The sequence below is a fragment of the Prinia subflava genome, chromosome 20 (assembly GCF_021018805.1).
Source record: "Prinia subflava isolate CZ2003 ecotype Zambia chromosome 20, Cam_Psub_1.2, whole genome shotgun sequence".
NCBI lineage: Eukaryota > Metazoa > Chordata > Aves > Passeriformes > Cisticolidae > Prinia > Prinia subflava.
The window spans coordinates 4626463-4636964 of NC_086266.1; the positions used below are offsets into that span (position 1 = coordinate 4626463).

The 10502-nt window shown below is 57.2% G+C and overlaps 2 protein-coding genes across 3 annotated transcripts; both read right to left on the bottom strand.

The window, feature by feature from the left end:
- Positions 1 to 71: 71 nt before the first annotated feature.
- On the bottom strand, positions 72 to 5295 carry LOC134560546 (nascent polypeptide-associated complex subunit alpha, muscle-specific form-like). Of its 2 annotated transcripts, none has more exons than XM_063416664.1 (8): positions 4649 to 5295; positions 4408 to 4572; positions 3963 to 4094; positions 3522 to 3623; positions 2901 to 3001; positions 2284 to 2356; positions 1998 to 2069; positions 72 to 245 (listed from the first exon to the last, which is right to left on the bottom strand). In XM_063416664.1, exons 1-8 carry the CDS (start codon positions 5220 to 5222, stop codon positions 73 to 75), a joined length of 1392 nt encoding a protein of 463 aa, XP_063272734.1. In that variant the 5' UTR covers positions 5223 to 5295; the 3' UTR covers position 72. The 2 variants fall into 2 exon arrangements, with proteins under 2 accessions (XP_063272734.1, XP_063272735.1); XM_063416665.1 differs by lacking the exon at positions 72 to 245 and adding an exon at positions 1643 to 1828 and having other exon boundaries at positions 4649 to 5293.
- Positions 5296 to 5467: 172 nt separating this feature from the next.
- Positions 5468 to 10458, bottom strand: SNX12 (sorting nexin 12). The gene is made up of 4 exons (XM_063416674.1): positions 10247 to 10458; positions 8691 to 8786; positions 7699 to 7823; positions 5468 to 7242 (listed from the first exon to the last, which is right to left on the bottom strand). The coding sequence occupies exons 1-4, from the start codon at positions 10409 to 10411 to the stop codon at positions 7140 to 7142; spliced, it is 489 nt and encodes a 162-aa protein (XP_063272744.1). The 5' UTR covers positions 10412 to 10458; the 3' UTR covers positions 5468 to 7139.
- Positions 10459 to 10502: the final 44 nt, after the last annotated feature.

Consider the following 10502-nt stretch of genomic DNA (forward strand, 5'->3'; position numbering starts at 1 on the left):
TGCCCCCGCTTCTCAGAAGGCAGAAACTGCAGTTCAGCGAAGCCGGTTTCCTCCCTTACCGCACGGAGAATTCTAGGCATGGCTGTTACTACTCAGACACTTCCCACTCCTTCCAGGGCTGCCAGGCAGGGACAGCTGGGCAGCACCATCGCCGAGAGTGTTTTTGGGCAGGGTAGGCAGCACGACGGGCATAGCAGGACTCCAAGTAGGGTCAACCCTGTCCCAGACAAGCAGATACTGGGTTCCTGGAATAGTGAGGGAGCAGATTACATCATTTGTCTATTGCCAGAAACCTTCTTGCAACATAAGCCGTTTTGGGAGGCAGTTTCCAGAAGAGAGCACCAGCAGGACATCAGATCATGTCTCCAGTTCCCAGACCTCACATGCAGCTCCACATGTGTCTTCCCAGTGTCCCATCCTCACCTCCCAGTCTCACTGCTCTCCACTCCCATCATTCAGGGCCCTGATCCAGCAGCACAGGCCAAGGGCTGGGAGCAGGCAGAGGCATGGAACAAGCCAAGTGCACGTCCCAACAGGAGCAGCAGGAAGGCAAACAGTAGCAAGGCACAGGTAGCCAGCATCAAAGGAGGGTAGGAGATGGCTCCAGCCCATAAAAGGAGCCAGAAGCCCTGCAGAAACACATCCACAACAGTCCTTGGATGCCCCCACTGCCTTCCACAACTGAAGCATAAGAGCATTTCAGATTGGAAGGGACCCATAAGGACTATTGAGTCCAGCTTCACCCACAAGTGTCTCTCTGTTTACAGATAATAAATCTACAAGGGCACCTTTCCTAGTCAACTCCTTTAGTACCTACACCAAGAAGTTATCTTCACCATGCATATACAGGGAATACACAGCATGTTAGGGCTCTCTGCTGCAGATTGTGCCTGCACTGGAGCTGCCCCAGCACCCAAGTGCCAAGCAGGGGTGGGAGACAGGCAACACAGCCTCCCTACCTGTGCAGCCTGTGCACAGTCCAGGGCAGTTGGCCCAGGAAGGGACGTGGGCTACCTGTGAATGCGCATTCCAAGGTAGCCAGGAACACCAGCCAGAAATAACAGAGGAGCAGGAACAAGCTGGCCTTACCAGCCCAACCTCAGGGCACTGCCAGCACCAGACAGGGGGACTCTCCAGTGCCTCACCCAGAGACAAGGCAGTGCAACAAGGTGCCTGCATCATATGAGAGAAGGCAGCAGAGCAGGGGTCCCAGCACTGGCAGGCAGGAACATTGGGGGACTGGACTGAGTCCCAAGCACTGCTTCCCACCACCTGCCCCCAGTCACTGATAATAAAGCAGTCATAAACAGCCAAAGGCTGCAGAAGCCTAATGTGCCATCAGCCAGCATTGGCTTTTCCCACATCCAACATCTTAGGAGGAAACCTGTGCATACAGCTGCCCACCACCACCACACATCCAAGCATCCCACCTGGAAGCATCAGTTTTGTCCAGAAATGCTTCCCCAGAGCCACACTGTACCTCCATCCACCAGCACCCAGCTCCTCCTTGTAACAGACCTCAAATCTCTGGCTGAGCAAAACGAGCTGTAGCCAAGCACAGATGTGCCCTGTTTACCCAGGACTTTGGGGATCAGTGGGCAGCACTGGGCACTGCCTTTACCAAGCAGACAGCAAGCACCACTGCAAAAGACACCTTTATTTTACATACAAGGAGATAGAAAATTAATTCATTCAAGAGCTTCATATATTTCACTGGCCTAGAGGCTCACACAGCCAGACAATGGCTGTTGTCTGTCCCCAAGTCCCAGCTGTCAGTCTCTCCCCAGGTCACCACTGTCGAACACTGCTGAATCTTTCAGACATATTCCTGGGAAGCAACAGCAACATCAAAGCAGTAATGCTTCTGGCACTCAGCACCTGACCCCTGGGAAAGGCCAGGAGCTGTATTCCTCCCACCTTGCAGCCCTCAGTTACACCAACTGGAGCATCCCTGCAGCCTGCCCAGAAGCAAGGCCCACCACAGTGAGGGAACATACCTGCTGTTCTGAGCTGAGCCTGCAGGGAGGAGATTGTCTGCTGATAGGCTTCACACTGCGCAGTCTTGTCAGCTGTAGACAGGAAGCAAGGTCTGTGCCCAGCCCATCCTAAATACCTCACACCCAGCCTCTCTAGGGCAGCAGCTGAGATCCTGCTCTACCCCCTAAACATGAAGCCAGCCCCATTCCCATGGAGCTCCACGCCCTGGGCTCCAGGTACAAGCACGGGGGATGTCACCTGGATTGCAGGTGCCCTGCAGTCCTCAGAACAGCCAGCTCCACGTACCAAGCTCAGCCTTCACTTGCTCCAGCTCTTTCTTCACACGCTCCAGTTCCTGGGACAGCTGATCACCTGCAGACTGGCAAGAGCAGGGGGCAAGGGTGATGCATGGAGTTGTCACCCCCACTGCAACACAGCCACAGCACAGCCCACCCTCTGGAGGAGCACTGCAGCCCATCCAACACTCCAAGCCCAGCACTCTGGGGACCACTGCCAGGGCACATCCATCACACAAGTGGTGCCTGGTGAAGGAACTGCTGTGAGAGGATCTGCCAGCACTATGGGAAACAAGAATTCATCTTGCAGGCTCTGCACACCCCATCCTGGGACCATGTCAAGACATATAAAACTGACAACACAAGCCACAGCAAGTTTGCATGTTTCAAAAGGTCCTTAGAAAATCTAATTGGACAGAAGCCTGCAGACCCCTGAGCACAGAGAGGTGGTAAAGCCATGTAAAAAATGCCCATGGTCTTGTGTAAACCCCAGGGAAAGGCTAAAACAGCTCAAGTACCAGCCAGAAATTGGCAGGTACAGGTCTCATCATCTCCCACCTCTGGCATAGCTGTTCCAAGCCAGAGACTGAACAGTCTCCATGGTGACAGGACACAGCTGGCTCTTACCTGCCCAGCAGGGACTGCATCTTCACACCCTGAAGTCAGGCCAGGGGCCAACTCACTGGACAAAGAGGACTCCCCACACACCCATGTCTGGTCAGTTTTACCTGTGAAGAGAGGGGACAGCATTAGAAACCTGCCATCCTCAACCACTCTTCAACCTGGCCACAGAGCTGCTCCAGATCAGGGAAGGACAGAATCTGTCCAAGAGAGTCAGAAGTGTCCCAGCACTTCCAGCCCAACAGCTGCTGCTGGCTTGGCCTGTATGGGTGCTGCTGGGAGAAAGTGCTCCTGCATGGCCTTGCTCCCAGCAGCTCTGGGCTCCTGCTAGGAGTCTGCTCTCACACTGAGGGCAGCTGCCCGGGCAGTGGGGGACAGGGCTGTCCCAGCAGAGCGGGGAGAGCCTCCTCACGTTCCCTCCCTCTGCAGGGCTCAGGACTGCAGGCTGCCCAGCTGCAGTTCCTGCGAAGGCAGCACCCCCTGCCTGCAGCACAGGCTGGAGCACCCTCAGCACACCCGGTCAGACAGGGCCCATCTGGGCAGCAGCACTGCCCAACAAGCAGCTGTCCACGTTTCTTCACACTGCCCCCAACACAAGGCAAGAATCTACACCTCCATACTGCTCACCTGCTCCCAAGACATTCCTTGCTGCAACCAGCCTTTCTTGGCTCTCACCATTTTCCTTCAGCTCTTGGGTCCTATTGCACACCAGCTCCTGCGTAGTTGATCCTGAAGTGAGACCCAGGAAAGGAAAATAAAGAGCATCAACCTAAAAGAGTGCCCTGACTGACCATGGCCACGCCTCCTCCTATGAATGAGCCTCGAGCACCAGATTTGTTCACACTCTTTAGTGGATGACTCTCCAGCAAAAGAGGAAAAGGACTTCACCTAGTCTTGCTTGCTCTGCATCTCCCCTCCTCGGAGCCCAAGCACATACAGTTCCCCCCACCCCAGTCCTTTCCCCAGGATCAGCTTTGACCCTGCAACCAAGACCTGAACGTTCTTCCCATGGCAGCAGCATGCCTCTCCCATGACTCTGCAGCCTCTGAGGCTTCTGCCAAGACTCACCTTTATTCAGGCCAAAACGCTTGGATGAAAGCACTTTTCCAGGAGGCCGCAGTAAGGAGCGGGAAGCCACGGTAGGAATTGCTGTAGAGAGCCTTGAGGAGGGCTGTTTACCACTCCCAGCCTTGACAGCAGCTGTAGTGGACAGTAAGCACAGAGGCTGCTATTCCCCAGCGGCTCCATCGCAGCCTCTTCAGGCAGCCCGGCACTCACCCTGCCTGTGGCGAATGGGCACCAATACCCCGTGACCCCTCACCACCACAGGATGAAGGCTCCAAGGCACAGCCCACACTGGTGGGAGGCCAGACAATGTTAACACATCCCTTGGGGTATAAGAATATTTCCTAAGCTCTACCTATGGACTCCCCACTCCCCATGCCCTGTCCCCAGCCAGGCTGCATCCCAAGCCCGTCCCCTTCTCCCTCCTCGATGCAGCACCCTAACCCACGTGCTTCTCTGCTTCGAGTGAGGCAACCGGCAAGTGCAGAATTACTCTTCATCCCTCTGTCCCGGGGGGCGGGTTTGGGAAGACTGGAAGGCTGTTTCTGCTGCGAAGTCCCGCCGGCATGTTGAAGCCTGGACCTGGCGGGCGATGTCAGCTTCAGCCTGCTCCCTGGGGGAGAGAGGGGGTTCTGCAGGGCCGGCCGGGCGGAGGCCGTGCCGGGGCTCCCCGCCGTGGCCTCGCTTACCTGGGGGCCGGAGCAGCCGCGTTTCCCAGGCGCCGCGCCCTGTGCCGGCCGCGGGGAGCTGCAGCCCCAGCGAGGCCCGTGTGCGGAGCACAGCGAGCCCGGCGCGGCCGCGGCCCGGGGAGCGGGCAGGGGTGCCGGGGCCGCCGCCGGAGGGCTGTCCGGGCCCGCGCCGCACCCGCCGCGACTGAGCGGGGCGGGCGCTGGCGGCACCGCCGGCCGCGGGCTGCGGGAGGCACCCGGGCTCCCTTGGGGCCGGGGCCGGGCCGGGGGAAGGGGCGGCAGCGGCCTCGCAATCGCCCACGCTCAACTCCGGGACCCGCCCGTGGCTGGGGGTGGGCAGCGGCGTGGAGGTGGCGGGTCCGGCGGGCTCGGGCTGCAGCGCGCTGAGCTCCCCCAGGCCCGGCGAGGGCTCCGAGGCCGCCCCGAGGCGCAGGCGGGTGGCGATGGCGCGACATTCCTCCTCGAAGAAGCTGAGGTAAAGCGGGGTGGCCGGCGAGCGCAGCGCCTGGACGTGCTGCAGCAGGTCGGGGCAGTCCGGCGAGCCGGGGCCGGCCGGCGCCTCCGGCCCCCACATCGCGCCTCGGCACCGCCGGGAGAACCGGGGAAAACCGGGGAGCCCCGCCCGCCCCGGCGCTGCGCCCGCCCCGCCCGTGCCCGCTCTGCTCCGGCCGTTCTCCCGCCCCGCCCGTCGCCGTCCTCTCCCGGCGGTCCCCCCGCCCCGCCCCGCCCCGCCGGTGCCCGCTCTATCCCGGCAGCTCTCCCGGCCCCTCTCTCCCGGCTGTTCCCCCGTCCCGGTAGCCCCCAGGACCAGGCAGACAATTGGCTTCACAGTGGTTTAATGCGAACGGCACCGGGACGTTACACTGGACAGGGTGCAGACAGCTGGATGGATGGCAGCCCCGCGCAGGGCAGGGGAAGGAGCCGCCCCGAGCGCGACCGGCGGCAGCAGGAGTCGGGGACCGCGCCCCTCCGAGGCCACGGCCGCCTCCACCGGCACCGGGCTCCGCGCTGCCCCACGGCCCCTCCCGGGCCGAGCCAGGCCCCGGAGCAGCTCCCTCGCGCTTTCAGCGACTTCTCCCCAAGAGCCACCTCTCGCCCAGTAGTGCCAGTTCCTCACCAGAAAACAGAGGAGACGTTGGGAATGCCTCGGGGAATGTGCCTGGCAGGAACAGGAGGGCATCCACTGTAGGCCTGTGCTCCAAGAAGGGCTTAACTGTGCCACAACGAAGTGACCAAGCGCTTATAAACCAGTCAGCCTTGACCTGAGGAGATCCTGAGCTGAGGCCCAACCTCACTCATTACAGCTGTGGCAGCTGGGGAGCCTCCAAAGGCCACTTCTGCTGCAGCAAGTCACAGCCTCATTGTCCCCTCAAGCTCTGAACACTTCCCTGACCACTCGTATGTTCTCACTTCCACACAAGTGACTGCCTAGCTCACTGCAGAACAGGGGAGAACACACAAAGAGCCATTGCTACTTCTGCTTTGTAAGCAAATGTCTAACCTAGGACTGACTGGCCATTTTCTGCTGTCCTTTTCTGGAGAGGTGGCCTCACTCCAGGCCCCACTGCCGGGCTCCTCCTGTGGCAGCCATCACGGACGCATCCTACAGCTGCTCCCACCAGCTTTCTCTTGCTCCTCCTCAGCCACACTGTCTGCTCCTCCCAGCAGCTGGGGCCCAGGATAAGGTCACCAGGCTCAGCCGAGCAGGGTGCTGCAGGCAACACCAGCCCAGCAGCCCATGGTACAGCAGGCTGTGGTGTTTCTTAAACTCTGGGCCACACGTGGCTACAGCCCAGACTATCCCATCTTCCACGTGCCAAATGGCCCACACAGAGCATCATGAGAGCACACGGGATGGAAACCCCTCGAGCTGCCAGCAGCACCTTAGAAAGGAGGGGGCACAAATACACCAAACAGGTCTGTAATGCAGGAGGCTGATAGCGGGGTTTGAGTAGGTGTTGGGTCTCAGCACTTCCAGACAGTGAAGAATGGGGGTTTCATGCAGGGTGAATGGGGTGGATGACAGACTGACACACCCAGGCACCTACTCACTGGTTTGGATAAACCTCACTAAAACTCTAATACCTGATATAATCACTGACCAACATGACAACTGCTATTCTTCAAAGTCTCCTGCAGAGATGCTTGGGGCTGCACAGACAAGGGAGTGAAGGTCATCTCATACCTTCCTGTACAGGGAGAAAGGCAGCTCCTACACCACAACGCCATTAGCAAGTTCCTGCTCCACACCTATCCACATCTGCCCCTAGATGTGGGACAACGCACTCACTTGCATAAATCTTCACATCTTTAGGCCATGACCACAGCCCAGTAGAACAAACTGCTGCCAGTTACAAAAGAGAAAAATACTGAACAAACTGGGAGGTTCAAGAGAGGAAAAGCTGGTTCAGAGAAGACAGATTTAGTGTAAAAATAAATGTCATTTTTGCAGGAGGGAGGGTGGAATGGAGGAAGACAGTGCCAGGTGCTCCTACTGGCGCACTTTCCCTGGGACGTAATTCCTATCAATAGTCTCCTCTTGCAGGAACATATGTAAGCAGCGCTCATTCTGTGCCAGTGGGTGTCCAGCAATTCTGGAAGAAAATCAGATGTGGAGGTTAGCACAGCTGCCTCCAAGACCCCCACGCCTCCGATGTCTGTAGGAGGGAGTGAGGCAGCCAGCTCAGCACACCTGCACCGCCCTCAGCCCAAGGTCATGCGTCACTCTGCAACAGGACCAGTAAGAAGTGCTTGAGCACAGGCTGTTCCCTTTCACGCCGTGCCCTGAACCAACAGGACCGTGCTGGTGGGTCCCTGTAGCACAGCTGTCCTGCTAATACTCAGTACGCTCTCAGGAGAGAGCACAAAGCACAACCCCCACTCAGGGCAGGACTTGCTCCAGTTCCAGTTTCATTACATGGCTGCAGGCACCACCCTCCAGCACTGGCACCTGCCAGCAGCAGGTCAAGATTCAAGACTCTCTCAGTCAGCCCACAGCCCAGCAACAGCTAAAGAGGCAGCACACAGCAAAGCCAGGACATCAAGCTTACTTGTTAATAAACTGTTCTAGGCCCTGTCTCCGCTCCTCGATGAAAGACTCCTCAAAGATGCCTTCATCTCCTCGGAAGGGAAGCTGTCGTTTCAAAGCTTTTCCAGGCAGCGGTGGCACTACAATCTGAAAGCACACAACCACCCCATGAGCAGAAGAACCACCTGCAAGCAGCTATCCTTTGCTGTTTGAGGCTCATCTCCAGTGCCATCACATGGATAGAGCCCCAGAAGGTGCTCACTGTCAGAGACTGGGTAAGTTTCATGTCTTGAAACGGTTTGGGATGCTTGGCAAATGCCTGTGTGTGTGTTTGTGGGAGTGGCAGATCAGGGCAAGGCAGTGAAATGCTCCAGCCTCCAGCCCCAGCAGAGCTGCTCATCAATCACACACCGTGGGCAGTGCCAACCCAGCCCCTGAGTGGCCAAATGACCAGAAGCTCTGCCTTGGGAGGGGGCCACAAAGGCCCTGGGGCTTAAAAGCCCCCATGAAGGACCTACTTGTCTGGCCCCTGCCTTCTCCTGGAGTTTCAGTCTCACCCATGCTGGAAACCTAGGAGTTGGTAGTTATGTGTGGTTTTTTGTACCTTTTCCTTCTCCTAATGCTCTTTTCATGGAATTTTTGGGTAACATAGCAACTTAAGGTTTTAAAGGTTTCTAAGTTAAGTGGGATAAGTTTATGCTAAGTTAATAGTACATTAATGCTAAGTAATGTTATAGTAAGTATTTTCTAAGTGTATTTACTCCTTTGCCAAAATTCCTTAATTTTCTGTATTTTTGCCAGTAAACTTTTGTGCATGTGACCCCTTCAGAATATCTGGTTGGGATTTCTCCTTGCACAAACTAGAGTAAAGGAACGTCTGTTTAACCCCTGGATTTAAGAGTCTGGCATACAAAATCCACCACCACAGCTTCACTTTTGGGAATCTCAAGATTATTGCTGCAACTGTTCCCACAACCTGGTTTAAGGAATAGGGAGATCTGAGCCAGGCCTCACCTTACTGTCTCGTTCCAGCTCATTCTTCAGCCACTCAAAGTCGCTGTATCGTCTCCTCACACATGACTCCTTCAATTTGAAGATGGGGAGGTTTGTCTGTAATGAAGCAAAGCAGTTAAGTTACAGGCTCTGGAAGTCACACTGTATTTCAATATGTAACTGAAACCTGAAGCTGAAATGAGAAAATCACGCCTCCTGAGAAGATGGAAACACTCAACTTCCTTATTCAGGACAGCACAAATGCCAAAATCCTTCAGATCCAAGCAAGCCAATTTATTTAGTGCCAGCCATTCCCTCTCCCTTGAGCGACTATTTCTGGAACACGCCCCCTGTCCAGGGGCATACACTGGAACCAGTGCTGACAATATGACTGTCAGGAGAATGATCTTTTAGCCCCCAAGTTTACTCCATTTTGAAGTGATCTACAAGAGAGCTTCAGAGCAGCCTGCAGAGCAAAAGAACATCTGACCTGCCACTAGCATCTCCATAGAAGAACCAACTGAGGAAATCTTGCCCCAGCAACTGTTCAAGGCCAGACCTCATCTACAGTCTTCTCCCAAAACAGAGCTCCTACCCTAACAGGCTTTTTATTCCCATCTTGTATCTCTGGAAAGATGTGCAGCAATTCCTCACCTTTCTCCCCTGCCACTGGAGTCCAACAAATGACAGCTGCATTAACTTAACCTTTACCCCATCACCACAGCCTGAATCATTCCAGTAACTGAGGCAGCAAAACCGTTTGATAGGCAGCACTCAGATATTACTGCAACACAACTAACTGTGTTCTTATGAGGCCTGTGAAATAAATCCAGCTGCTTTCAGAGCATCTCCGCTGGTTTCAGTGGGACTAAGAGGTTCCCATTGCCACCTGCAGGCTGATGGGAGCCAAGCATCAGAGCAGCAAAAAGCACACACCAATTCTTCTGAAAGGCAGTGAAGACTGAGCAGGTCAATTATGCTACAAGCAAAAGTCAAACCAGCACCACAACACATGCTAAAGGGAGCTTGTTTAGAGGAAGCTCAGTTTTATGTTCCCCATCTATCAGACTGTGAAAGGGTCCCCAGTCCAGCTCGTTTAAAGCCCAGTGAAGAGAACCCTGCTCAGCCTGCTATGCACACTCCTGGGTCATGGGCTCTTGTTAAGCAGCCAGCCTGCAGTGTGAGCAGGTCCCAAGACACTGCCACCCAGCTCTCCTCCCCTGCTTGAGATAAGCAGCTACGTGCAGCCATGCCCTGCTCAGCAACCACCCAGCGGGGCTCTCCAGAGGGGACGGGCGCAGGAGCCTGCTGAGGCAGCACCTCCGCGTCCCAGCCCCCGCTGGCTGCCGAGCGGCCCCGGCGAGCCCATCAGCTCTGACCTTGAGCCCCGCGGGCGCGCTGCTCGCCCCAGCCCGGGGCATCGCCTCCTCCGCCCCCCGCTGCTCCACAGCGGCACCACCCTGGCCCTACCCGGCCGCCGTCCCTCGGCCACCGCGTCCCGAGCGCTGCCGCCCCTCCCCGGGCCGCACGCCCGCACACCGGGCAGCCCAGCCCCGCAGGCCCGACGGGGGCCGCACCCGCATGCGGAGCTCGTAGCTGGTGTATCTGGCGCGGCCCATGCCCACGGTCTGGGGGTTGAAGATGTCGATCTCGAGGAAGTTGCTGGGGGGCCCGTACGCGTCCGTGAGGTCCTGCGGCTTCGCGTTGAGGCGCCGGGTGTCCGCCACCGCCGCCTCCGACATGGTGGTGTCGCCGCCGCCCCGCCCGGCCCGGCCCGCCCCGCCCGCTACCGCAGCCCTCCCCGCCCGCGCATAGCCGCACGGGGCCCGCCCG

Coding starts and splice junctions, on each gene's coding strand:
- LOC134560546 (XM_063416664.1), bottom strand. CDS start 5,222: ATGTGGGGGCCGGAGGCGCCGGCCGGCCCCGGCTCGCCGGACTGCCCC. Junction 4,095..4,407: donor CACTCGAAGCAGAGAAGCAC/GTGGGTTAGGGT, acceptor TGTCCACTACAG/CTGCTGTCAAGGCTGGGAGT. Junction 3,002..3,521: donor AAGGAATGTCTTGGGAGCAG/GTGAGCAGTATG, acceptor CTCTCTTCACAG/GTAAAACTGACCAGACATGG.
- SNX12 (XM_063416674.1), bottom strand. CDS start 10,411: ATGTCGGAGGCGGCGGTGGCGGACACCCGGCGCCTCAACGCGAAGCCG. Junction 8,787..10,246: donor GCTACGAGCTCCGCATGCGG/GTGCGGCCCCCG, acceptor GCTTCATTACAG/ACAAACCTCCCCATCTTCAA. Junction 7,243..7,698: donor CTAGAACAGTTTATTAACAA/GTAAGCTTGATG, acceptor ATTTTCTTCCAG/AATTGCTGGACACCCACTGG.